The sequence below is a fragment of the Canis aureus genome, chromosome 6, assembly GCF_053574225.1.
Source record: "Canis aureus isolate CA01 chromosome 6, VMU_Caureus_v.1.0, whole genome shotgun sequence".
Classification (NCBI taxonomy): Eukaryota; Metazoa; Chordata; class Mammalia; order Carnivora; family Canidae; genus Canis; species Canis aureus.
The window spans coordinates 78,968,576-78,994,750 of NC_135616.1; the positions used below are offsets into that span (position 1 = coordinate 78,968,576).

A 26,175-nucleotide genomic window follows, 5' to 3' on the forward strand; every position below is an offset into this window, starting at 1 on the left:
AAGTCCTGCCTCTCAAGGCTGGGACGAGGACGAAATGGACTGCAGTGGACATGCCCCGAATGTAGGACATAGGATGTAGGACGAGGGGAGTGTCTGGCTGCCGCCTGGGAGCCCCCTGCCCAATCATAGTTGCTCCTCCCTCCTGTCTGGTGTGGGAAAGAGGAGCCTGGGAGCTGCAGGTCTTTGATATGCGGGGACACGAACATTTGAGGGATCTGAGGCCCGTGTCAGCAGTGGACTCTGGCCAAGAAGGTCGGCTGTGGCCGTGACCTGGGATGTGGGGCCGTGGCTTGTAAGGCCACCAGGCCTTCCTGGGCTATGGGGCCCCAGCCAGTGGAAGCGGCCACCGACTTCCAGGAGCATCCACATATTCTCCACGACGGGCCCCTCTTCCCCCTGGGCCCAGACTCCCAAGCCCACCATGAGCGGTGCTCCCGGGAAATAGAATGGGGAAGAGGGAAGAATAAGGAGAAGAAGAGTAGGACAAGTTTCACCCCCGCCCCAAAAAGAAAAAGACAAGCAGGGGCCAGGTGCCAATGTCCTGGGCCTGGAGACTTTAATGTCCTGCTGGAGGGAGTGGCCCTCCGCCAGACACACTGGCAGGGACTGGCCCTGTTTGAATGACATTAGAAGCTCCATCCAGCCGGGCCTCTTGCTGGTGGGGGGAGGGCCTGTCCACCCGCCTCCTCCTGAGCACCCCTGCTCAGCCCAGCACCCCCTCCCTCTCCGGTGGTCATGGAAGCCCTAAGCCACGCTGCTGCGGCGTGGGCCTTCACTGCCTGGGGGGCACCAGGGTCTCCCGGGAGCCCAGATGCAGGTCAAGGCTGCCCAGCGAGGACCCGCGGCTCCGGCGTCCCAGCGCACTGGCCCGGCCCTCTGGGGACTCTTGCTTCTTGAGCAGCTCTGTTGCCGCCACCTCCACGTCCTCGGGTTCCATCCGGCAGGCATCTGCCAGGGCCTGGCCCGTTGCCATGACGAAGCTGGCATCGGCCGCCAAGGTGTCCAGGCCTCCTCGGACCAGAGCCTGCGGGAGGACGAAGGCGGGGTGGGCCCTCTCGGGGAGCGGGCGCGGGGGCCGCCTCTCCTAGCCAGCCCGGGCCACCCCCGAGTGCAGCCCATGCTCCGTCCCGCCGCCCTCCTCACCTCTCGAACCAGCCGGGCCGTAGCTGGGGTCGGGCACCTGCAGCCACTCTCCGTGGGCCTCCTGCTGGGGGGCGCTCCCTGAGGCAGAGACCCCGGCGGGGGGCAACTCCGCTCTTCGGTCAGGGGACGCTCCGGCCCGGCACACTGCTCCGAACGCACGAAAGCAAAGACCCCAAGGGGGATGCTGGAGCCCACTGGCATCCAGGGAAACTCCAGCTCTTCAGAGGAAGCCCGAGCCAAGGCCCACGGGGAGGGCACGAGCCAGCAGCCCGGCCGTGCCGTTGCTAACGGCAAAGTGGCACCCTTCCTCCCTGGAGACTTCCTTCCCAGGCCTCTGCCCCGTTACCTGGCAGGGGGCGGGAGACGCCTGGGGTCTGGGCATTTCTCTCTGGGTCCTCTGTCCTTTCAGCTTTTCCACACAGGGCCTGCCGTGGGGTCCTGTGGGCAAGATGCCGCAAGGGCGAGAGGGGCTGCTGATGGCCGCCAGGGACCCCGAGTCCACAGGGCTCCGCTCAGCCCGGCAGCCAGGCCCCGAGAGCTCTCGGAGGGCCTCAGGGCAGTGGGAGGCGCAATGGGGGGTGTGCACATGCCGAGGCCCAGCCACCCCTGGGCCGGGCAGGACCCTGCGCTGTCCCCTTGCATGCACGCCCCCCTGGGTGGCAGGGCCCTCCTGTCCACTGAACTCGAGCATCCTCCAGGCTCCTGGTCACACCCAGCAGTCTGAGGCCTGCTGGGACACTGCCACCATCTCTGAGGGTCCCGGGCCCAAGGGGTCAGTGTGTCCAGGGGTGGTCCTTCGGGATGTGTGGGGTGCAAGTTTCCTGGCGTGCCCCCTTCCCACCTCACTCAGGTACCTAGAGGGCACCTCTGTCCTCTGCCTGGATGAGGAGGCAACTCGTCCATCCCAGCCCAGCTGGCTCCCATCGCGCGACGGGCGCCCAAGCCCCAAGTGTAAGAAGAGAGCGAGGCTCCCCAGGCCTCTCTGGGGGGAAGGCTCAGCTTGTAGGGTGCACAGGAAAGACTGACCCAGGACCCTCCGGGGTTGGCCCAAGGCTCCTCCTCTGGCAGCAGGCGGCTCTGGCTCTCCAGGGAACTCCCTCTCGTAGCGGATGCTGAAAGGGAAGCCAGGCTGGTGAGCCAGAGCAGGCCTGCGTCTCCCGCCATCCTGCCCTTTGTGCTCCCAGGCATCCTTCCCCTCCGGGTCTGGACCCATCGTGGGTGTCGTCTTGACTCCAGGGCTGCTGCTCCCACCGCTCTCTGCCCAGCCGGTCCTGGCTCTCTTAGAGAAACAAGGCAAATACATCCCCTCCTCCTCTCCTTTGCTCGACGGATGCCCTTCCCTGTACCCTTCCCACATTCTGTTCATCTTCCAAGGCCCAGCCTCACAGCCTCTAGGACGCTGGTTCTCAACCTCGGTGGCACGCTGGGTCAGCTGGGGAGCTTTAAACACTAGCAGTGGGTGCGTCCCATCCCTAGAGTCTGCGGTGAGGCCCCGGGCACTGCAATTTTGGAAGTTCCCTAGATGCTCTAGTGCTCAGTGGAGGCTGAGAAACATTGCTTAGCCCTCTTCTAGGCCTTTCCAGCGCCTGGCGATCAATATTCCTGCATTCCCAGGGCACCTGCTCTTTGTGATTATTTGGTCGCAGTCACATCACAGGACAACATCTCCCTAGAGGATGACAGTCCTTTCAGGGCCGGGCTCAGGACTGATGCCTTTGTGTTCCCAGAGCACCTGGCACCACGGGGTCCCGGGGCACAGGTGCCTTTCCAGCCCTGTAGGTCTCTGAGGGGAAGGGGGTGCAGGCAGCTCCGGCCGCAGGGAGTAGCTGCTCGCCGGGTGTCCGCCCTGTCCTGCCCGTGTCTGACGGCGCGTGACTCTTGCCTTTCCAGGTCTCAGAGGCCTCCCGCCACCTGGCCTCCTCTCTAGAACAGAAGCTCTGCTTGGACCTCAGTTCACAGGTGCTGGTTTACGAGAAGTTCCCCCCTCCCCCCGCATCCTGCTGTTTTTCACGATACTCATAATCACAGATTATATTTCGTCTACAGCTCAGGCTGGGAGAGAGAGGGCCCGCTCAGCAGTGAGATCTCCCCGGAACCCAACTGCAACAGCTCAACTTTAATCTTCCACAGTTTTTCACACCAGCGCCCTCTTCCTAACCTACTTCGTTCCGTAGGTCCCAGCTCCTAGACCGGCAGCAGATGATGGAGAGGAACCCAGGGCATTTGTGCCGCTGCTGCTCTCTGCTGGCCAGAGGAGTCTCTGCAGTCCAGGCCTAGCCTCTTGCATTTAGGTGCAGGATGGATGGATCCAGAAGGACACAAAGGCAGCCAAGCCAAAGACAGTCTATGTATTTTAGGATGCCCCATCCAAGAGAGCCTGGAACCCCCTAGCCATGTTTTCCCAGCCCGACCCCAGTACCCTGCCCATCCAAAGCTGGCCGTTGCTGCCCCTACCTGGAAAACACCTGGCTGTTGCTATGGTCACTGTTGTCATGGGCAACGTTGGCATTGGCATTGTTGGTATTGGCACGAGCAAGGGGGTTGGTTCTAGGATCTTGAGGGAAATCCTCCAAGAAGACGGGTGATTCCAGCTCTTCCATCTCTATCTCAGCAAACTGGAGGGGTCTCTGGTTGGCCATGACAGGGGGCAGGGAGTTGGTCCTTTCCAGGAAGTTGTCCACCTGGCCAAAGAGGCCTCCGGTCCTCTAGGGGCAAGGAGGAGAGCGTCAGGGCTGGGGACAGTGACTGGGGGATGAGAGCTGAGCTTGCATGAGGACTGCCATCCTGGGAACGAGTGATGGATTAGAAGACAAATCCCATAAGGCCAGAGGAGAATGGACTGGGCTATAGGGTCAGAGAAGAGATCATCCCCCTTCAATGAGTTCTCAGCTGAGTGAGGTAGACAGGACGCATCTAGGGAACTACGTAGGAGACACAGACATCCAGATAGGGAAATCCCTTCTCATGGAAAAAACACCGGATTGGGAGTCTGGGGACCCCCTGGTTCTAGTCCCACCTCTAAAACTAACTTGCTGAGTGATATTAGATATCTCATATCATTTCTTTGGGCTGCCATTTCCTCAGGGATAACCCAAAAAGTTTTAACTGGTTGGTCTTAAAGACCTTTTGGTTCCATAGTGTCGTAAAAAACACCAGACAGAGCTAAGGATTGAGGACCAGTGTAACTGGAAGCAGGCAGGGCATGGGGTGATGAAGGGATTCCAAGAGGTGAATGCCGACCGACCGGGGCTTAAGGGGCGGTGAGGACAGGCGTGAGGCTTCGTGGAGGGAGGGAGGAGGGTATGATTGTATTTGACAACTGCAGTAGGTTGGGTCATTGACTCTGAGTCCCAAGAGATGTGGGCTGTGGGTGTCTTTGGTTTCCAAATTCCCCACCTATAGGGCTGGGCTCCTGGCCCTTGTTTCTCTGGGCGGTTGCTGCTCCCTGTGCCTAGAACACGTGGCACGGTCACAGCCCTCACTCACCCGGAATATCCCTTCCTCCATCGCAGCCTCCACCATGGCTCTCTCCAGCTCCTCTTCAGCTGTCAGGTCTCCTGAGATGGTACGGCGGATCTCTGGGGCTGCCTCTTCCTCAATGGTCCGCAGTCCAGCCTGGGGACAGAGGCTCAGTGACCCCTCCGGTCTAGTAGGGGAGACCACACTGCTTCCCATGGCCTTGCTCATTTCTAGCCCCAGCTCCAGCCCCACTCTCTCCGGGATATTCAATGTCCCAGGGCTCCCCGAGGCCAGCAGGTCCTGCTCTGATCCCTGGGATGGTCCAAACCCTAATGGCTCCCAAGGAGTCTTCTCTTAACCTCATGGGTGATTTTACACCCTCCTGGGCCTCCAGGTAGAAAGATCTTTTTACTCAGTACAGTCTTCTAGACAAGTGGTCTCTTTTGACTGGTCATGCCATTAATATAATTTTTTGAGTTGACCAAAGCAATGGGAGGATTTAAGACCAGCGTCATTTGACAGCAATGAGAACACAGCATCATTTCTGTCCTAGACGTGTATCCTAAATCTATCATGAGGAAGCATGACATGAATTCAGACTGTAGGATCCTGGTAATAATCTTCAAAAGGGTCAAGGTCATGTCAAGAAAAGCTGGGGAACTATTCTGGATGGAAGAGTCTAAAAACTAAACGCTTTGCGTGAACCCGGATTGGATCCTCTTCCTACGAGGGACGTTACTGGGACAGCTGGTGAAATTATATGAGGCCTGAGGATTTGATGATAGGAAAGTCCCAACGTTAATTTCCTGACTCTGGGGCTTGCCTTGCCCAGAATCATGGTCATGTAGGAGAATTATGGAGAATGTTCTGGGTTGATAGAACATTATGTTGGGAATTACCCTCAAATGGTTCCGAAAAAACGGTGTTTGTCTTACACATGCAAATTCTAAACGCTCTGTGAGATTATTTTAAAGCAAAAACTGCAATTGAAATACGTTTTTGAGCACACAGCCCAAGTGCATGTATATTTTCGAATTAACACCAAAAAAAAAAAAAAAACAGAAATAAAAAACAGAAGAGGTGAAACAAAGTTCTAAATTTCTTTGCATACCAGGGGATCATTTTAAGGGCTCAAATCTCTCTTTTGAACAAATCCCGTTTCTTTTGGTCCTATTATCTAGAGATGGAGGAGCACCTGGCTCTTCTCCTCTCTTACCCTGGCTCCCTCCTTCCCTCTGTGCCTCCATCACTGACCTTCAAGGACATAGAGAGGGAGCTGGAGCCTGGGGACCTGGCTCAGTGGAGTCCGTTGGAGTTCAGGGTGGGCTTACCTGGATCTGTATGGTGTCCTTCTTGGGCCGATACCCATAATATTCTTCCTGGCGCTTCATGAACTTCCGGAAGTGCTCCTGGATGAGAAACGTGGCGTAGAACTTCCCTACAGTCACCTCATCATCTGCAGAGGAGCCAATAAGGGATGTCCTGAGGGTGGGCAAGAGTTTGCACCGGGTTCCGAGTGGGAGCCAGGGGTGGGCAGGACCGGGCCAATCAGGACTCTCCTCTCCTTGCTGACTTGGACAGTGGGCACTTTGCATCCTAAGGCTGGTTCCTGCCCTGATGGCCACCCTGGGGTCTATCCAAGGTATTTACAAAGGGTTGGGGGCCATTCTCAGATTCCCATGGGGCTTCCCAGAGAAGTCCCTGGTCCCTTTGCTCAGCTGCTCCGGGACTCTGGTCTCCCAAAGCAGTACCCACCTCCTATTGGAGGAATGACCTGGTCCAGGAGCTTCATGCTGGTTCTCTTCCAGATCTTCTTGATGATGGCCCTCAGCTCCTCGTTGGCCTGCTCAAAGTTACCTGGGGGCAAGGGACGGGCAGAGGTGGCCCTAAAGTCCCCCAGCCCAAGTCAACGGCACTTGACAAAGCCACCTAGGCTTCTCCGAACACCTCCCTCAACAAATACTGCCTGAGCTTTTGTTTGTGTGGTGCGTGGGTTTTGGCAGCTGCTGTGCTAAGCACCGGCAATGGGCGGGGTGGGGGGCGGTGGGTATCACCGTAGCCCTGGGGCCGCACAACCCCGGGGCCGTGCGCGGCCACTCTCCACGAGCCTTGGCTTCCCGTGGTCGCAGTGGCTGCCTTTGCGGGCTGTCTACATCTCCTGCTGCGGCCCCCTCCACCCCCCCCCCCCCGCCCCATGATCTTTCCAAGGACCCCCAGGCAGCCGTCCTGCTGCCGACCTCGGTCCCTCCAACCCTGCCTCTTGGCCCTCCTCTCCTCGCCCCCCAAGGGAGCCCGCCCTGTGGCCCCTCTGATACCTTCGGGACGGCTCTGAGATGGCCCAGCCCTCGGTGAGGGCCCGGAACACGCCCAGGGCCCCCGCGGCCGCTCCCTGCTCCCTGCTCCCAGCAACCCCAGGCTTCCGGCTCTGGGCTCGGTACCGGGGGCCAGAGGAGCTGGGCGCGGCCTGCCCAGGGCAGCATGGGGGGCCCTCTGTGCCGCCGGCCCACTGCGGGGGGGCACCCTGCGCTGTGCTGCTCCAGCCCCAGGCAGACCCCTAGGGAAGCTCCGAGCTGCGCCCTGAGGGAGCGGCCAGGCCGGTCCTCCTCCACTCTTCCTCTGAGGATCTGCGTGGGCCCGGGGCGCACCCTCGGGGACAAGGGGCGCGGCCGCCCAGCCAGCCCTCACCTTCCGTCTTGATCTTGAGGGCCGTGCGGACCAGCGCGAAGAGCGTGGCGTTGAAGGTGACGGTGCCGTCGCTGTTCAAGGGCATGTTCATGCCCACCAGCCGCTGTGGGGGGAGCGCAGGGCCGCGCTGCCGACCGGGAGGGGCTGGGCCGGGGCCGGGGTGCGGGGGATTCGGGACGCCCTTGGCGAGGGGACGCGTGGGGACTCCAGGCCCTCAGCCAGGGACCCGGGCCTGGGAGCAGACCGCTCGAAAATGACTCCTCGGTGGGCCTCAGCCCCACTCCCTCCCAAGGGCCCCAGACCCCGCCTTGGGGGCGCCGTCCCGGCAGCGCTGGTTACCTTGCAGGCCACCCGGTGTGGGCAGAACTTGCCAAAGCCCAGGGGGGGCTGGATGCGTCTCAGCAGCGTCACCACATCCAGGTGTTTGATTCTGCCCCTGCGGGGGGACACACAGCCGAGGGTCCCTGCAGCCCCCAGACCTCGTCCTGCTCAGAGAAGAGCCCAAGGAGGGCAGCCAGGCCGCCCGGGGCGCTGCCTATTTACTAAGCCGGTTTGGGAAGTAGAAGCTGAGCCCCCTCTTTAAAGAAGGAACAAAGTTTGGGTTCATAGGTTGGTGCGAGGGTTAAATGAGATGTTGTACGCAGTGCGCAGCACCTGACACCGGGCCAACATCCGTCAAATATGAATTGTTACCTCTTTAGAAAGAAAGTAAAGCAATAGCGCTTCCCCAGGTTTAATCCCCAGGCCAATGCCCCGGGGACGAGCTCAACAGGCAATGGGGATCCTGATTCGGTGAGTCTGGGGTGGGCCGGGTGGCTCTGGGTTTCGGTCAAGCTAGGACGCTGTTGGTGGGTGGCCTACAGCTCCGGTCAGCCAGGGCCTGCTGACATACTGGGTTCCTTGCTCCTGGATGGTCCCAGCAGAAGCTGGATGACCATTTCCCAGGAAAGCCAAGGGGTTTTCAGCCCTGGGGTGCTTCAAGGGTGGGCTCCCTTCCAACCCTAAGAGACTCCCAATTTTCTGATCTGGGACCTCAGATAATAAAGGGAGATGAAGCCCACTCATTCTTGTGAAGCTGGAGAGGGACTCCCGATAGGACAGTAGGGCGGGGTGGAGGATGGAAGAGGGGCAGCTGCGGGGGGCCCTACACAGAGCTGGTGCAGACCGGACTCACTTGGCTTCTGGGTCATACTCTGCCCAAATGGCCTTGAACTCATCCAGGTGATGAGGGCCCAGGATGGACCAGTCCCGCGTGAGGTAGTCAAAGTTGTCCATGATGACAGCTACGAAGAGGTTGATGATCTGCAAGAGGAGAACCGAGGGATCACACCGTGGAAAAGCAGGGGATGATGGGAGTAGGCTGGGGGGCCGGGAGGTGTCCACTGGGCAAGGGGGCCAGAGCGCCCTCCCACCTGGGCCCTTCACTGCAGCCCTTCTGAACCACCTATGTCCCCCCCAAGTCCCTCCATGTCACACCCCCGTGCTCCTGCACAGTCAGTGCCCTCTGCCAGGGACCTGGGTGCTCGTCCTTTAAAACCCAGCTCAAGGGGCCCCTGGGTAGCTCAGTGGTTGAGCGTCTGCCTCCGGCCCAGGGCGTGACCCCGGAGTTCCAGGATCGAGTCCGGCATTGTGCTTCCTGCATGGAACCTGCTTCTCTCCCCTGCCTGTGTCTCTGCCTCTCTCTCTGTGTCTCTCATGGATAAATAAATAACATCTTAAAAAATAAAAAAATAAAACCCAGCTCCAGCGCCTGCAATCTCAGCCTCTTGCCCCCTCCTCAGAGACATGATCCCCCTCAGTGTCCCACCGGACCGGCCCCATTACTGCTCTTGCATTTTCTGTGTAGAGCGAGCGCCCCTTTGAGTGGCAAGACTTGCTTGCACGGACTCCCCAAAGTACCCAGTGGGCTCCTTCAGGGCCACGCGGGGTCTTAGCGTGTTGCCGCCCTCTGCACTGAGCCCAGGGCCGCACGGGCGCTCACCCAGCAGTTTTGACCACATACGGGAAAGAAAAAAGAGTGAAGGGAGGACAGTTCCATGGATGCCACTGGCTCTTTGCCTTGCACAAGGATAGACAGCCGTCCCGGAGTCTCAGAACTGTCTGTGCTGTTTCCAACTCCATAGGGACGTACCCCCTCAGTGGGGCCACCTTCTCTTCAGATGGATAGGGAGGGGCAGGTGGCTTTACTGGGAGCCCCTATCCGTTTAGGACAGAGCCCCACTCTGATTCTTTTGGTTTCTAATCGCTAGCCAACCCCCCTGGAGCATGATAAAGCCCTCAAAGCCGGGCGCCACCCAGGATGACCAGAACGAGGGCCCATCTAAGCGGAGTGTCCTGTCTCCTGCGTCCCCGAGGCCAATCCCCGAGACACAGAAGCCGAGTGAGAAGGGGATGGTGGACCCCTCGGGGGCCGGCTCACCAGGAAGGCGCACAGCATGTAGAAGCTGATGAAATAGTAGTAGGCGAAGTTGGTGCCACACGTGTACTCCTCGCCCGGGGCGTAGTCTGACTCGGGGTCGCACAACTTGCCGTAGCTGCAGGCCAGCAAGATCTCCTGCCACGCCTCCCCTGTCGCACACCTGGACGGCACAGGGTCCTGGTGGCCTGTCCGCTCTCGGGGGGCGCCCCCAAGCCCCTCCGCACACATCCCCGTCCCCTGCCCGCCCCCGAAGGAGGCAGTGCAGGTCCCTGGGTTCACCAAGCAGCTCCGAGTGAGGTGGCCCTCAGTTTCCCCTCTGTGCTGCTGCTCCACTGCTCCCTACGGGGCACTAGGAGTAGGAGCTAAACTATAGGAAAGCGGTTTCTTAGCTGCAGGGACAAAGTCAACCCATGCCTCATGTCACCAGTGGGGGACCGCAAGGGAGGGCTGTGCCACCCATCGCCCCCGAGAAGGGATGTGGGGCCCTGGCTCCTCTTCAGGCAGATGCGGTTGGGGCAACATGCCATACCCCACGTGGGGACCTGTGACATCATTTTGGAGCCCGGGGGGCAAAATGAAGATGTGGGGCCACTTGTTCGAAAATGATTTTAAAAATGGCATCGGTTGGGGTGCCTGGGTGGTGCCTCAGTTAGCGTCTGCCTCCGGCTGGGGTCATGATCCCGGGGTCCTGGGATCGAGCCCAGCATCGGGCTCCCTGCTCCGCGGGGACCCTGCCTCTCCCTCTCCCTGCCTTGTGCTCTCTCTCTCCCTCTGTCAAATAAATAAATAAAATCTTTTTAAAAAATGGCATTGGGTGCGGAATGGTGAACACAGCTGACTTCCATAAGCGATGGGACATTTCGAGGCTGCACAGGCCATAGGGCCAGGAAGGGGACCCCACCTGCAGGGCCTTGGGGGGTGGGGGGTGGGGACGGGGTGGGGGCAGCCGGAGACGCTACCTGAAGAGCAGTAACACAGCTTGTGGGAAGGTCTGGAAGTTGTTGTTCCGGTTTATCTGGGTCCCGTCCACCATGGCGATCTTCCCAAACATCTGCGAATCACGGAAGGCTCCCACCGCGGCACCTGGACCAGCGTCCCCTCTGCCCAGGCCCCGCCATCCTCTCCCACCTGCCCTGCTCCCCTCCTTCCCCCCTCCCGCCTCCAAACCCCCTTCACCGCAGACCACAGTCGACCAGAAGCCAAATTAATTGGATTATTTTCAAGGCTGGGTGAAGCTCTTCCCATGAAGCCAAAGGAAAGCAGGGCGGACAGGTTTTCCCAGCACAAGCCAGCTTAGGGACTCAGCGTGGGGAGCGGGGGGAGAGGCTGGCCAGAGAGTCGACTGAGACCACCTGAGGCTCTTATCGGGTGGCCCCTGCTGTCCACTGCGCCCTGGGTTGCTCCCAGCTGACCAGCTGCAGCCCCTGGGGGTAGGGTACCCACATCCTTCCCGTCGTGCCTCTGACACCTGGGTGGCCAGGACAGGGAGGGCCCGGCCTCCATGCTGAGGAGGCCTCCCTGGGGTCTGCAGACACCCCCCTCTCACTTGGCCAAGATCCCTCCCTGACCTGGGCCCACCTGCCTCTCACCTGCATGCCGATGACGGCGTAGATGAAGAAGAGCATGACGATGAGCAGAGCCACGTAGGGCAGGGCCTGGGGGTGAGGAGGGAGGGTCACCTTCCTGCCCCACCTCGGCCCCAAGCTCACTGTGCCCTGTGGTCACCCCAGGGCTCTACCCTGAGCCGACCCAGGGGTGAGTCCAGGCCCTCCAGCCCCTCCAGGCCTCAGTGGGGACTGGCCAGGACCCCGGCCAGGTGGGCTGGGCAGGCACACCTGAAAGGACTTGATGAACGTCCACAGGAGAGTGCGGACTCCCTCTGCCCGGCTCAGCAGCTTGATCAGCCTCATGACCCGGAACAGGCGGAAGAAGGCGCTGGAGATGCGGGCGCTCTCGTCTGGGTCCTGCGGGCCAGCAGCCCCAGAGGTCAGTCTGGAGGTGGCCCCTCGGACGGGTTGGGAGCGGGCGGGGCGGGAGGGGCGACGTGTGTGTGTTGGGGCGGTGTCCCTGGTGGGGGGCCAGCCCCGCTTGTGGCCCCTGCTGCGCACCAGCGCCCCATCATCCTCGGGCCCGGGAGGGAGGTGGGCCAGGCGGGCCGCAGGCCCCTTCTCAGGAGAGGCAGCCGCGGGGGAGGCTGCAGCCAGGCCCCTGCCTGCCCTTCGGGGACTCCTGCCTCCTCTCACCTCCTCAAGCTGCCACTGAGCGGAGGACACTTTCAAGGCAGTCGCCCTGGAGCGAGGCTGCTGTGTCACCATCTATTGAACACGGCCACCTGCCCCCCCAGCACGTGGCTGTCCTAAGCCAGGCGAGCCTCGCCCTCGACACCCGGATAACCCTGGGAGGGGAGAGCCCCGCCAGGCTTCCCGCGTCCCCAAAGACCTCGTGCCAGCGAACTGTCACTGAGGTCCTGCGCCGGCCAGCAGTCGCGGTGCTCGCTGGGCGCTCCCATCTGAGCAGAGGGGGCCAGCGAGACCCCTCACCCCCTGTCCCACGGTATCCATGCACCTTCGGCCCCGCAGCCCCGCCCCCACCCTCGGCCGGACCCTCCGGGGAGCCTGCTCTAGGGAAGGAAGCCTCGGTGCCGGCCCCCCCATGCAAGCCATGGCCAGGCGAGAGCATGCAGGCTGCAGGGCGGAGAGCTGGCGGGCGTGCTGGGCAGGCTCATGCAGCCCGGAATTACAACGTTCCCGCAGCCTCCACCCAGGCAATACAGTCCTCCGCTGGAGGCCAGGAAAGTCTGTGGAGAGAAGAGACCAGGGGAGGGGCAGGGGAGGGGAGGGGAGAGGAGGGACACAGGGGGAGGGGGCGGGTGAGGACAGGTATCAGAAAGGACACACAGAAGAGTTAAAAGAGAGAAAAAGAGCGGCAGGGGATCGAGACCCCGAGGGGCTGCCAACCGGGGGCGGGTGGGGGGTGTGAGGACGAAGCTGTAGGGGCGGTGAGGCAACAGGCTGGGGGCAAGGGAGCACGAAGAGGAGGGAAGACCAGACGGGGACAGGTCCCTGCCGTGTGCAGGACGTGCCCACAAGGCCCAGGGCTCGGGTTCCTCCCGTGTGTCTGGGTTAGGTGGTGCTGGGGGCATCCCTGGGGGCCCTGCTCATCACTCACAGCCCTGCACCCCTGGGTCCAGGGAGCCCGCCAGCCCCTGCGCCCCCGAGGCCCTCGGGGAGGTCTGGGGCCCCCACCGCAGCTGTTTCTCCAGCACCCCCGGCCCTCGAGCGTGGCCGAGGCCTCCCCCCGGTGCCCAGGCTCTTAGGTCCGGTGTTGCCGGTGCGAGAGCATCCCTGTTTCTGGTGACTCTGAGCTTCTCCCCTGGGCCGCCTCTCAGGAGAAACCTTAGTTCGGGAGTCGCGGGACAGGGGACGTCGCTGCTCTATCTTCCAGCTGTTTGTGGGTCGACTGGTTCCCGGGACACCGGCTTCCCCACCAAGCAACACCGTCTTGGGGGCAGCTTTCCCCGGGGCCGCTGCTTCCCAGGCCCGCCGGCATTATCAGAACCACGGGGAGAACTTACTAGATTCCTTCGCTGGGTCCCCACCCAGGCCAGTTAAGTCAGCTTCTGGGGGGTGGGGTCGGGGTGGGGGCCGGGGCAGCTTCCAGACCTTTAAGTGCATCCCAGGTGATTTTAATATGCGGCCCAGGATGACAACCAGTGTCGTAGCCCTGACGGCCAGGACGGCCGCGACCGGGCACACGCGGCCGTCTGAGTCACGGCGGAAACGGAATCAAACCAGAAACTCATTGCCTCGTGGGTACCAGCCACATTCCAAGTGACCGTGTGCACGGGGGCGTCTGGAGGCCACTGTCCTGGACGGGGCAGGTTCCTGCCGTCGCTGAAAATGCTACCCGAGTGTGGCCCCTACTCAGCTCCCCGGGTTGTATGTTGGGAACATAAACCAATATTTAAATTGTAAAGCCCTAAGGTGACTTCAGGGAAGCGACGCTGGTACACCTGCTTCTACAAATCGACTGACGACCGACAGCCTCTGGGTCCTCCACCAACAAAGAGGTGTTTTGATGGATCCAGGCCTCCCCCGCACAGACCTCAAGCCTCTGCAGGTTTGGGCTGTTTATGTGCGTTCTCTCTTCTAACTGAGCTTTCCGACCCCGGGGCCTTCGGGATGCTCTTCCCCAGTGGAAACTGGACGTCCACGGGAGTACGGGACACCCACGAACCCACCCGGGCTGGGCTGGTTTCGCCAGGACCCGCCGGGCCGGTGCTCAGCCCCACCCTCACAGGATCGGAGCGGACGGGTCTTTCCGTGGCCTCGGGGGTGAAGAGGACTCCCAGGCCAGGCCCTCCCCGGACGTCGGCCCGCAGCCAAAGCCCCGGAAGGTACTGCTCCCGCCAGGGCTTAGAGCCTAAGGGAATCCCAGGCTGAGGGCCCCTTGCTCTCAGGCCCAGACTTTGCCTCAGCCGTACCCCCAGCCCGCCCCCACCTCCCTGCCGCCTTTCAGGTGTCCCCAGGGCCACCCCCACCCACCTCTCCACCCACCATGGGGACATGGGGATCGCCCCTGGCCTGGCCGGGTCTGAAGCGCCCATCATCATCATCGGGCAGCGGGCAGCTCAGAAGGCAGCCTACACCTGGGCGAGGCCTCCGGCTTTGGGGCTCGCCCCCAGCCCCCCCCCCCCCCGACCAGAAGCCCGCGTGGCCGCCGTGGGCAGCTCAGAAGGCTGGGTGCTCTTCACGGCGCCCCTCCCGCGATACAATTCTCGGATCTCTTCCTCCCTGCCCCCTGCCCCCCTCTTTCACTCCGCAGTGACCCCCCGCCCCCCGCAGCTTCAAATCTGCTGGCCTCCGAAGATCTCCAACGTGGGGACCCCTCTGGCTGCACCCCCTTGCTGCCCTCAGTGCTGTTCCTCACCCACCGGGCGCTCATGCCCCTACCCCACTCCTCCTGGTCCAGCTCCTGGGGCCACACGCCTCCCGGCCCAGCCTGGGCCCTCGTGTGCCCCTTTCCACAGTGCCCTCAATGCCCTTGCTCCGCCCCGAGCTGCTCCACCCCATGTGCCAGCCTCAGGACCACGCCCGGTGTCCGGTTTCCTCCCGCAGCTCCCGGGGTCACCGAGCATGACTCCAGGGTGAACCTGAGCTCACTAGGCCCCCCAGACCCCATCGTTCTTCCTGCGATGAGCTCATCACCTCGGTATTCCTCACGGGCCAGTGCCCGTCCTCGTCCTCGGGGCCACTCCCGTGGCTGCCCGGGATGAACCCCTAGTCCCTCCTCCCAGCCCCTGCTCCCTTGCGCCCTTCACCATCCGTGCGGCCTCTGCTTATGCTCTTCCCCTTCCCATGGTCTGACTCGTGTCCTTTGCTGTCGCCCCCGAACATGACCCTTTCCTCCACAATCTTCTCTCACGCGCTACGAGTTTCTCTCTGTGCCTGCGCTGTCCGTCGTCTCACTTTCCCTAAATTAATCAACACGCACCACTGCCCAGCAGCTACCTCTGCTGAACGCCTTGCAAAAGCTCTTTTCCTGTTCTCACGCCCATTTCCCCCCACTTTCTGTTCACTGCTCCATCCTAATAAGTGGCTTCAACCCCACAGGCTACCGATGTGTCACCCTGCTCACGGAGGGCTTCCAAATTGCAAACCGAGTGGCCTTGCTGCCTTGCTGCCTTGAAGTCTATGGGATCTCAACCCCTTGGCAGCTGGCTCCCCCCCTGCACCCCTCCCCGGGCTCCGACCATCCCCTCCACGCATCGGGGCCCAGCCCCTGCAGATGCAGCTGCTCGATGCAGAGTGACCCTGGGCTCCCCTCCTGCATTTCCAACGACTCGCTACCCATTCCTGCCCGTGCACCCGGCCGCCAACCCGCAGCCCCGGGACAGAGCCTCGGGGAGTGCGTCCCCCCCAGCCTTTCCGTTTGGGAGTCACTGAGCCACCTTGGACTCCTTCCTTCCTGCGGCCCCCGGATGCAGTCACCAAACCCTGTTGCCCCTGAGCTTTTCTGTTCCTCTCCTGCCACCAGAGCTCCGACTCTCGTTGCTTTATGCCCGCTGGCTTTGCGTCCCCTCTTGCTACCACGGATGGACTGCGGCTTTCTTGCTCCAGCTTCTCCCCGGGACACTGGGTCCTAAGCCCTTTCGTTTATTCAAAGACTTTGCTCCTGTAGCTACTTCCTCACTACCCGACATTTGCAGAGCCTGAGGATATGCTGCCATTTCTCGTTTCTCGAGTCTTCAAGCCCCCCTGCCCCCAGCTTCTGTCCTATCTCTCTCAGCAACAAGACACCTCCAAGGAACTGTGCCTCCTTGCATTCTTTGCTCCCCCTCCCCGGTCTGTGGCAACTGGGCATTCCTCCCCCTAATTCCTACCAAGGTCCCTGTTGATCGCCCCATTGCCAAAATCAAGTCAACGTCCAGTTCTCCTCCTTGACTCGTCTGCTCTCCTTGATCTCAGGGCACCAATCTCCTTCGCTTCCCGGGCCTCCACAGCCGATTCTCCCTTAGTTCATTCGCTGGTTCCTCCGTGTCTCGCCAGCGCCTAAGCGCGGCAGCGTTCCACGGCCCAGACTTTGGGCCCCTCTCTCTGAATACCCCCTCCCTTCTCAGCAGATGTCGTCCATCCTTCAAGACTTTATTTTATTTATTTATTTTTAAACATTTTTAAAAAAGATTTTATTTATTTATTCACGAGAGACACACACACAGAGAGAGAGAGGCAGAGACACAGGCAGAGGGAGAAGCAGGCTCCATCCAGGGAGCCTGACGTGGGACTCAATCCCCGGACCCGGGGTCACGCCCTGGGCTGAAGGTGGCGCTAAACCGCTGAGCCCCCGGGGCTGCCCCCTTCAAGACTTTAAATACTATCTTCAAATCCTACCTACCGCCTGCCCTAGGCCCTGAGCTCCAGACTCAAATCCCAGCCTACTTGGTGTCTCCATCCAGACACCTTGTAAGCCTCCTAAATTACCATCCCTAAAACAGAAACCTTGGTTTCTGCCCCACACCTGCTTTTCCAGCAGTTTCCATATCTCAGTAAAGGACAGCTCGATGGCTTGGACAAAAATCCTTGTAGTCACCCTCAATCGGGTTGGATGTGCCCCGATCCTTGCTAGGTCCACAGCAGCCCCCGTCACCTGTCATGGGTAATCATGCACCGCCCTCCCTGAGGATGCCTTGTGTCCCCCACAACTTGCTCTCGACACATCAGCAGCCAGAGGGATCCTTTCAGAACGAAAACAGACCAGATTTCAGCCCTTGGAACGGCTCTCATCTCTCTCAGAATAAAACACAAGCCGTAACCACGGCGTCCAAGGGCCTAAGTGACGTGGCCGCCGCCTTCTGTCTCTGACCTCACCTCCACCCTTCCCCACTCCGGCCACAAGGGCCTCCTGCTATTCCGCAACCTCTGGGCTTTTGCATTCACGCGTGTTTCTCTCTACGACGCTCTGTGCTGACACCGGCGTGGCTCTCCCCCTTGCTTTATTTAGGTTGTCGCCCAAATGTAATTTTTAAAAAAGATCTTATTTATTTATTTGGGAGAGAGGGCAGAGTTAGAGAGAGAGAGAGGGAGGGAGGGAGAGAGAACACAAGTGGTGGGGGAGGGGTGGGGCGGAGGGAGAAGCAGGCTCCCCCCTGAGCAGGGAGCCCAGTGCAGGGCTTGATCCTAGGGCCCCGGGATCATGACCTGAGTTGAAGGCAGATGCTTTACCGACTGAGCCGCCCAGGCCCCCCTCAGATATCATCTCGACACCAACCTCCCTTCCAAGCTTTTATCCTGCTTTATTTTTCTCTGCGATGCACACAGGGCATACCTGCCTGTTAGACATTTTTTTATGGTCGGTTTGCCCCCATGTTCCTTGCTGTGTCTCCAGGATGGGTACAAGGTGCTTGATAAGTATTAGGTGGCAGTTAAACACACGACTCACTCCCTAGCTGGGGCCCCTCATTCTCGTCATTCTTACCACCTGCCCCTTGCACCCAGGTTGACTTTTTAGAAGAACAGTTTTAATCCTTCTACTGCTCTGATCAAAAACCTCCTGTGACTTCCCACTGCCTGCTACAGAGAGTTCAAGGCCCACTCAGCTCTCCTTACCTCTCCAGCCGTACCTCTGCCCGCCCCCCACCGCCCCCCACATGCTCACACGCTTCTGCTAGCCCAGGCCTCTCAGTGCTCGGAATCTTCCATCATTCATCTCCTGCTCCATGCCTCTCCCACAGCTGCCCTGCCTGGGGTGCTTGCTCTTCCCTCTGATCCCCAGCTCCCCCTCCTTCAGTTTGGACCACCTCCAGGAAGCCTTCCCTGACCGCTCCACCCTGAAAGACCTCTCCCTTCCACAACAGCCCTCGCCGTGGACAGCCTGGCACATGCATTACGTCCGCCTGGAATCTGAGTTATTTGTCCGCTCTGTGGGCCTGTGGCTCCCGTCATGGCCATCTTTGTAAACCCCCGGGGCACCATGCTGCACACACAGTGGGTGCCCCACACGTTCCCAGGGACCGAACAAGTGCTTGCACCCCACCCCAGCGGTGGCTCTGTTTGCCTGGTACTCACATCAATTTCACTGAGGATGACGTCAATGATGCTGCCGATGACAATCAAGAAGTCGAACACGTTCCACGGGTCTCCAAAATAGCCCTGGGAAGGACGGTGATGGGAGAACCAGGGGGTGAGCTCTAGGGGGGGAGAAGCGTTGGTGGCCAGCAGAAGGCGGTGGTCCCCGGGTGAGGTAATGCAGACCGGTCAAGCCAGGCCAAGGCAGGGTGTGCATGGCGCTACCTTCCATTAGTGCTCCTGCGAGCCCACTCACCCCACTACCCCCCTCCCTCTGGCTCTGCATGATGTGGTTGGAGGGGAGCAAGAGAACAGCTGAGAACTCAGGATTTGGGGTCCTGGGCCGGGTGGGGGACTCTTTCATCCTCCCCAGCTCGCAGCCCTGTCTGGGGCATCATAGTGTGGACCTGCCAGGGCGTGGCTGGGCTGGGCTGGATTGGACAGGGCTGGATTGGGGTGAGAGTGGACTGGGGGACCACAGACACAGCAAAATACTCCCCCAGCCCTGGGCCTCTTCTTCAGAAGCTTAAGGGGAGGCAGGGAACATGGGATACGTTCAACAAAGGGCGCGGGGAAGAGGCAGCCTGAATAGCTTCATGTCCTGTGTCTGAAGGTGGAGGTAGGCAAAGGGTGAGGACGGTGCCAGATGAAGGGGGCCCCCACGAGAGCGGGTGGGGGTGCTCCATGAGCAGGCCCCCACACCCCAGCACTCACCCTGGCCTTGAATGCCATGAGTTTGAGGACCATCTCCAGGGTGAAGATGATGGTGAAGGCCACATTGAGGATATCTGAGATGTGGTTCATCTCCTCTGACTGGTTGTAGTGCTGTGGGGAGGCAGGAGACGGGTCTGGAAGGGCCCAGCTTCCCCTCCCTGCAGGCTGTGGTTCAGAGATCCGCGCTCTTCCAGGCTGCCCCCAGCATCTTCCTCAGGCTTCCTGCTCACTTTTAATTTATTTATTTATATTTATCTATTATTTTTTTTTCCTGCTCACTTTTAAAAATAATCTCAGAATACGAGGCGCCTGCTTGGGCCAGCCCCTGAACTCCACCAAGTCTGATGGGTCCTCCTCTCCCGCAGAGAGATGGTGAAAGGAGGAGGAGAGGGTCGTGCTGAGCACGCTGGTCTACACGGGGGCCACAGGACCAGAGCTTACTTCCAGATCTGTCATGGGATGACCAGGAGGGGAGGTCCCCCAGCAGAGCTCTGGCTGGGACAGGCTCCATCTGGTCATCTGAGCTCAGGACTCGGAGAGAAGATCACTGGTTCTACAGCGGCTATTATCACCAGCCGCAGGTGCACAGGTGGGCCTCCGAGCTCACCTAGCTGACTCCATCTGCACTCTGCTCCCGCCCCGTGACGGCGAGGCAGTCGAGCGAGAGCCACAGCTCCCTTGCCCCACCTCCGGGATCCTCCTTCAACCTACTTCCTTCCACCGTTTGCTAAGGATCTCTTACTTTTTTGGGAAGTTGGTGAAATCCCACTTAACTCCCCAAAACCTTCCCAGGTAGTTCAGAAGGATCTGGTGGCTGCCCCACCCGACCCTGTCTTGGCAGGACCGTCCAGGTTAGACCCAGACTTGAGCCACTGCTCTTGATGCTCTGTATGACTTGGGCTTGCTGCTCTGCCATTGCGTTTCCACGTCCTCATCACCTGGCAATAGAGCCCTGTGGTTGGGTGCGTCTGAGGCGCCTCGGGCCAGGGAGCCTCGCCCGCAATTCTATTTATACAGGCCTGATGGGATCTGATGCTTAATTAAGGTCTGCTAACGCTGCTGCTGATTATGATATTGTCTATAATGTATGCTCAACTCCCAGGAGACACCTGTTCTGTGAATATTAAGCCCATTTTTCTGGAGGCTGGAGCCAAAATCCCAACCAACTCAATCACCCACATTTGCAACAGCAGAACATAAGCCGAGAAGGCACTTTCTACTTCCTACGCTGCCTCGTCCTTCTGCTTAGCCGTCTCCTGTTTACAGAACCGCGCAGCTATTTGTAGGGGTGAGCTCCGCCTTAATAACCGTTGGGTGCCGGGCAGCAAGGCCTGGGACCAGTGTAGTCCTCTGTCCCCCGCAGCACCTCACCGCACAGCGCCTGGCACAGCAGGTGTCTTGGGGGGAAGGAGACAGGAACCCTGCCCACCCCCTGCCCTGGGCCATCAGGCCTTGGGCCATGAGGCCCTTGTCTCCCGGGGGCCCTTACCTGCATGCCCAGGCAGATGGTGTTGAGCATGATGAGGGCAAACATCAGGTATTCGAAGTAGGAGGAGGTGACAACGTACCACACCTGGTACTGGTATGGATTTTTGGGGATATAGCATCTCAGCGGGCGGGCCTTCAGGGCGTACTGCACGCACTGGCGCTGCGACACGACACCACAGGGCCGGTCAGCCCTGAGGAGGGCCCGCCCTTGCTCCCACACCCCCCTGCACGGGCTTGAGGGCACCTCACGCTGTCCTGCTCTGCCAGGAGCAGCTGTGGCCGGGAGCTCGGGGCTGATGGGCTCTGCTGGCCTGTTCGGGGGAATGAGCTCCCCCAGCCCATTTCCATCATGGCTCTTGCCCCACCCAGGTCTCTGAGGGGCTTTCTCTGGGCATCACGGGGTTCCCACGAACAGACGGCCACACCACCCCTTGGTGTTGCTTCATGTTGGGGATGGGTTGGAGATGGGGAGAGTGTTGGAGGCTGGGTCTGGGCATGCGATGGAAGTTCTGGGGTCATCCTCGGCCACACTGGCCACAGCCCAGGGCTCAAGCTGGCGGAAGGCCCGTGGGGGCTCTGCTCCCCACCTCGGCCCAGGCACCTGGTTCTTGTCCAGCTCACAGTTCTTGTACTCAGTCTCCCCCTGCTCCTGGAAGGTGACAATGACGAAGCCCACGAAGATGTTCATCATGAAGAAGGCAATGAGGATGATGTAGATGATGAAGAAGATGGCCATCTCCACTCGGTTGTTGTAGACGGGGCCCATGTCCTCCTTGTAGGAGTCTATGGCCTGGTAAAGTAGCCTGGAGGCGGGCAGAGAAAAGGCTGGGCTGGATGGGGGTGCTGAGGCAGGCAGCCCGGCCAGGCAGGGTGGGCTTTATCCCGGTGGACACGGGGAGCCGAGGGAGCTTTCTGAGCCGTCGAGCCACAGGACAGAGGCTGGCACAGGTCCTGCGAAGGGCCTGCCTTCCCGTGGGATGCATCACCCACCCTCATCAATCAGTGGGGCTCCCCATACGGGCCGAGGCCTACACCTGTCGGGGGGCCGTTGTGTCCGTGGCCCCCGGTCAGGATGTCTTTGGCGTGGCCAGAGAGCAGACTCGTCCTCCAACCCTCCGAGCCGGTGGGCCGTTGAGCGCTCACCACGGGCCCGGCACAGAGCAGCAAGGGCCGCAGACGGGCAAGACGGCTGCCGGCACCGCCCCGACCCTGCGGGTGTTGGGCCCAGGCCCAGCCCTCACTCACTGGGGCCATCCCTCAAAGGTGGACACTGTGAAGAGTGACATCATGGCGGAGAGCACGTTGTCAAAGTGGAAGTCGCTGTGTATCCACTGGCGGGGACGCAGCTCCATCTGCGTGGGGTCCCCGTCCTTGTACACGTAGTAATAGCCCCTGAGGTGGGGACGTGCGGTCACTCACTGTGCGTGGCCGGGCCGCCTCCTCCCCACCCGCGTCCCCTGGGCCCCGGGCCGTGGGCGCAGGAGAAGAGAAGGCCGAGGCCGCGGACGGAGGAGACACTGCTGGGTCCTCCCTCAGCACAGCTACCCAAGACAAGGCCCTTCAGAGCATCCTCCCGGGCCTCGGGGCTCAGGCTCCCAGGTCCCCCTCACACAGGGCCCCGTCCCGGGCCGTCCCCCGTGCGCCCTCGCCAGCGGTGCTCAGCCCACCTGCACTCCTGCTCTGTCATCTTGGATAAGTCATTGCAGCTGAAGAACTTCCCCTGTGCCCGAGGAGGGAGGGAGAGAGGGAGGGACACATGTTGTCATGGAAACAGGACTCGGGGCTAGGGACCCAATAGTGGAGGGGAGGGAAGGGGGTCGGAAGGAAGAGGAAATAGGAATCGCTCGGCTCTGCTCCTCCCTCAGGGCGCCTGTCCCCCCACTGCTCTAGGAGCCCTCTTGGGGTCTCCCTGCTGTAGACCGAGAAGAAGGGTGGCCCCGCCCTCCTTGTCCTGCCCGTGGGGTGGCCACGGGGCTGCTGTGGGAACAAGAGCTACAGCGCTGGAACCCAACGGGGCCACGGCGGTGCGAACTGTCCCGGAGGGGACCAGGGGTCCCGCACGCCCCTGCCCGAGGGCCTGAGAGGCGGGCGCCGTGCCCCCTAACACCGGTTTCAGCCAGAGCAGTCTCTCGTCTACACCACGCGCTGGGCACCCACAGAAGGGTTTGTCCGAACAAAAGAGTTGACTGCTAGGTCTCCACGGGGCCAAATTGAGTTTGAGGCCCCCCGGAACGTGGCCAGGTTCCCTCAAAGGCCCACGGAGGGAACTGCCCCGGCCCAGGACGTGCCCGTGGGAGGCACAGCGGCCCCTCCTGGCTGCGGGGCGGTGCCGTCCGCATCCCCTTCCAGGTGCCAGAGCAGAGGGGCTGGGGGGCAGGTGCCGCTGGGGGAGGAGCCGGGGTCCACGCAGTGGCTGCCGCTGGGCAGGTCTCCGGGCTCTTGAAACCAAACACGCAACGCGGGAAGCAAACTCCTGACGTAACGTGGGGCGTACGCGACGAGCGTCCACGGGTGCAACGCGTGCATCTTGTCCCTGATGTCTGAGCATTACTGGAAGGGGCAGTACCTGGGGGTCCTCCGGCCAGAGACCGAAGCACAGGGGGCGTGTGGGGGCTGAGGGGCGGCTGCTCTTGCTTGGACGGGACACGGCAGCCCAAAGAAGGGGCCGCTTCCCCATTCCTGCAGGGAGCGTGTCCTGAGGGCCACCAAATGCCAGGCCCAGGCCCAGGCCGGGGTCGGGGCGAGTCAGACACAGACTCTGCCCTCAGGAGAACCCAGGGCCCCTGGCCTGGCGGGGTGGGGGGGCGGGGGGCGGAGGGAGGGGCCAGCCCTGTGCTGGCGCCGGGAGGTCACACGCAGGGCAGGGGCAGCCCGGTTCAGAGGCTGAGCTCTCAGCCCCCACGCGGTTTCCTAGGTGATGCCCCGTCCACTTCTCCAGGACAGGACCCAGCGGGTCCAGGGAGCCCCACCCTGTCTCCCCAAAGCCTGCTCCCTCCCCACAGGGAGGGACTTGGGGGGTTTGCTCAGCCTTAGCAGGGACCCCGGCTCAAAGAAAAGGCCCTGTATGGGTTGTTGAAGCACCGAGCGTCCGTAAGATGGTGCGTGGCCTAAGTCTGGCGGCCGTGACCTCGCCATGGGTACGGGGGCAGGAGCGGATGGGGTCCTGAGAGGCAGTGTCAGGAGGGTGGGCTGTAGTCAGACACCGATTTCCGCGTGGAAGGCAGGGGCATCTGGGGATCGGCTGGGTGGGAGGGGACACCCTTGCGGGGCTGACTCCTGCAGAGGGACTGCAAGCCGCGTGCCCCCAGGGACGTGGGAGCAGAAGGAGGCGGCTCCGGGGGTAGGTTGGCGGCATCCCTCCCTCAGAAGCTTCTGGTAGAGACGAATGATGCCAGACAAGCAGCCGGAGCTGCGGAGGAGCCCAGCTGACTGAAGAAAGGGGAGGGCATGGGGCTGGGGGGGGGCAGGTTTTGGGCAGGCCTGGGGGGCGGGGGGAGGCACTCACAGGTCCTGTCCTCACCGGGAAGCCTTAGAGAGCCCGGAGGACAGCAGGTGCCATGGCCCTGGTGGTGGGCAGAGCCAGGGCCTGGAGGGGCGTCGCTGAGGCCACCTCCAGACCCCGATGGCCCAGCCTCACAACTCCGGGCCCTCGAGGGCCGCTGTCGTCCCGGGTTTGGAGCTCCCTTTGCTTGGGGCGGGGCCTGACGGCCGCGGCAGGTGGGGGAGGGCGGCAGACGGGGGCCGGGGGGGCTCACCTTGAAGAGCTGGACGCCGATGCAGGCGAACATGAACTGCAGGAGGGTGGTGACCAGGACGATGTTCCCGATTGTGCGGATGGCCACGAACACGCACTGCACCACGTGCTGCGGGGGGAGCGGGCACCGTGGGGGGGCTGCCCAGCCCTCCGCCCCACGCCCCGAGGCCCCGCTCCTGGGGCCCCACCCACGCCGCTCACCTTCAGCCCCTTGGCTCTGTTGATGGCCCGCAGGGGTCGGAGCACCCTGAGCACCCTCAGGATTTTCACCACGGAGATGGTGCTGGACCTGGGGAGGCGGGTGTGGGTGCTGAGGGCGAGCCTGCTGCCGTCCACACTGCCGGCTCCCCAGGTGCCCTCGGCACCGTGAGGGACCCCTCCCCGGCCACAGGTCCCATTTCTCCCCGCAGACTGGGGGCCCCCGAGGGAGGGCTGTGCTCCCCACGGGCCGCCCTGCCACCGCCTTGCCCTCTGCCTCCCCTCCCGCCTTCCAGGACACTGCTCGGCCCACGTAGCACATCACTCAGTCCGGTTGGTGACACCCTAGGGGACCCTGGGCCCCCTCAGCACCCTGAGAACCGCCCCCTTGTAGCTCGGCGCCCACCGACAAGCCGCCGCGGAGGGGCCCGGGCCCCTGGCACTGCTCACTCAAGTCCCATGGAGATGAGGGACACGGCCACCACCAGCAGGTCCAGGATGTTGAAGTAGTTGCGGCAGAAGGAGCCCTTGTGCAGGAAGGCGCCGTAGGTGGTCATCTGCGGGGAGAGGCGGCGTCCTGGGTGGGGGCCTTGGCAGCAGGTGAGCCCCCCGGAGGACAGAGGGCCTCTGGAAGGAGCGGCCGCCTCAGTCAGCTCTGAAGACAGTGTCTGACCCTCCTGCTGTGGCTCGTGCTCCGGGCTCTGCTTCCAGCTTTGCTCGTCTCCGCGGGTGCCGGGGCGCCCAGGCTCCCCCCGGGGCCGCACACCGGGGAGCCCCGGCCCCCTCTGCCCTACACCACGCGCTACAACTCCTCCTCCTCCTCCTCCTCCTCGTCCCTGGGAAGCTCCTTCAGGAGTCCCCTCGCCCCAGGCCTGCTGAGTCAGGCTGAGCAACCCGCTGTCACCTGTCCTCCTTGCACCGGAGGCCGTCCCTGGCCCGACCCCTCCTGTCCCCGTCCCGTGGCTTCCTCCTGTGCCCTGTCATAATCTCCCAGGCCCTTTGCACAAACACATTCTGCCCTTGAAGTCTGAGGAGCTTGAAGCCTTTCCTGGCGTTCAAGGTGATTCCATCTCAACTCGCCCTCCTGCCTCTGAGGCCAGGCCTCCTGTGCCACCTGTGCTGCGTCCCCGCCCAAAGGGACTCCTTTCTCCTCTTGGAGCACATCCCGGACACCCTCTCACAATGCACGTGCCATTGTTCCGTCCTCCTGGACTGCTCCTGCTCTCTCTCTACCTCAAGGCCTAACTCGAATGCCACCACCTCCAGGAAGCCCTCCTGGACCTCGGGGAAGCCACCATCCCTCTGCGCAACTGCTTTAGCAGTCAAGGGCCCTGAAATAAGGAGCCATTGTGATTTCCTGTAGCAGCCTACTCTGGGCTACTCCTCCGGCAAAGCTCCTCTCCCCTTCCTCCTCCATGAAGGTGAGGGCACCGTGACACGGTGGTGTGAGCTCAGTGTGTCCGCCTGACAACGGGAGAGCAGCGACGTGCTGCGGGTCAGGGGTGCAAGGGCCGGGACGGGGCGGAGCTGCCAGAAACCCACAGGGGCAAAAGGCCCTTCCCTGGGGACGCCCGGAGAGAGGCCTTCCAGCCATGTGTCACAAAGGCCCAGGAACAGTCACAGCTCTGGGGTCTGTTCCGCGGCTGACTGTGCCTCCCCCCGGAGGAAAGGTGCCAAGGCTTCCTAGAAGGGACTGTGCTCACCGTGAGGTGCCGGGGGAGGGGGTGCACAGGCTGCCGCTGGCTGAGCCT

General features: G+C 61.7%; 1 protein-coding gene and 1 long non-coding RNA gene across 3 annotated transcripts in view; one reads left to right on the plus strand and one right to left on the minus strand.

Annotated features, from left to right (window-relative positions):
• Window positions 1-539: 539 nt before the first annotated feature.
• CACNA1S (calcium voltage-gated channel subunit alpha1 S) overlaps window positions 540-26,175 on the minus strand; it is a 63,406-nt gene continuing 37,770 nt past the window's right edge. The window contains exons 20-44 of one of the 2 annotated variants that reach the window (XM_077902428.1): window positions 24,875-24,981; window positions 24,428-24,515; window positions 24,228-24,335; window positions 22,140-22,192; window positions 21,718-21,864; window positions 21,074-21,275; window positions 20,474-20,632; window positions 18,985-19,095; window positions 18,271-18,354; window positions 12,447-12,503; window positions 11,542-11,670; window positions 11,296-11,361; window positions 10,666-10,757; window positions 9,707-9,866; window positions 8,462-8,589; window positions 7,627-7,723; window positions 7,288-7,390; window positions 6,358-6,459; window positions 5,934-6,058; window positions 4,630-4,758; window positions 3,598-3,848; window positions 2,170-2,255; window positions 1,490-1,581; window positions 1,144-1,287; window positions 540-1,024 (exon numbers count right to left, since the gene is read on the minus strand). In XM_077902428.1, the coding sequence (XP_077758554.1) occupies window positions 773-1,024; window positions 1,144-1,287; window positions 1,490-1,581; window positions 2,170-2,255; window positions 3,598-3,848; window positions 4,630-4,758; window positions 5,934-6,058; window positions 6,358-6,459; window positions 7,288-7,390; window positions 7,627-7,723; window positions 8,462-8,589; window positions 9,707-9,866; window positions 10,666-10,757; window positions 11,296-11,361; window positions 11,542-11,670; window positions 12,447-12,503; window positions 18,271-18,354; window positions 18,985-19,095; window positions 20,474-20,632; window positions 21,074-21,275; window positions 21,718-21,864; window positions 22,140-22,192; window positions 24,228-24,335; window positions 24,428-24,515; window positions 24,875-24,981 (3,072 nt within the window). In that variant the 3' untranslated portion in view covers window positions 540-772. The remainder of the gene's footprint in view (window positions 1,025-1,143; window positions 1,288-1,489; window positions 1,582-2,169; window positions 2,256-3,597; window positions 3,849-4,629; window positions 4,759-5,933; window positions 6,059-6,357; window positions 6,460-7,287; window positions 7,391-7,626; window positions 7,724-8,461; window positions 8,590-9,706; window positions 9,867-10,665; window positions 10,758-11,295; window positions 11,362-11,541; window positions 11,671-12,446; window positions 12,504-18,270; window positions 18,355-18,984; window positions 19,096-20,473; window positions 20,633-21,073; window positions 21,276-21,717; window positions 21,865-22,139; window positions 22,193-24,227; window positions 24,336-24,427; window positions 24,516-24,874; window positions 24,982-26,175) is intronic. The other variant, XM_077902429.1, reaches the window with a different exon arrangement.
• On the plus strand, window positions 2,694-5,645 carry LOC144316486 (uncharacterized). Its single transcript, XR_013382468.1, has 5 exons — window positions 2,694-2,918; window positions 3,034-3,102; window positions 3,190-3,724; window positions 4,656-4,708; window positions 5,156-5,645. It is a non-coding gene; the product is annotated as an uncharacterized LOC144316486 (long non-coding RNA).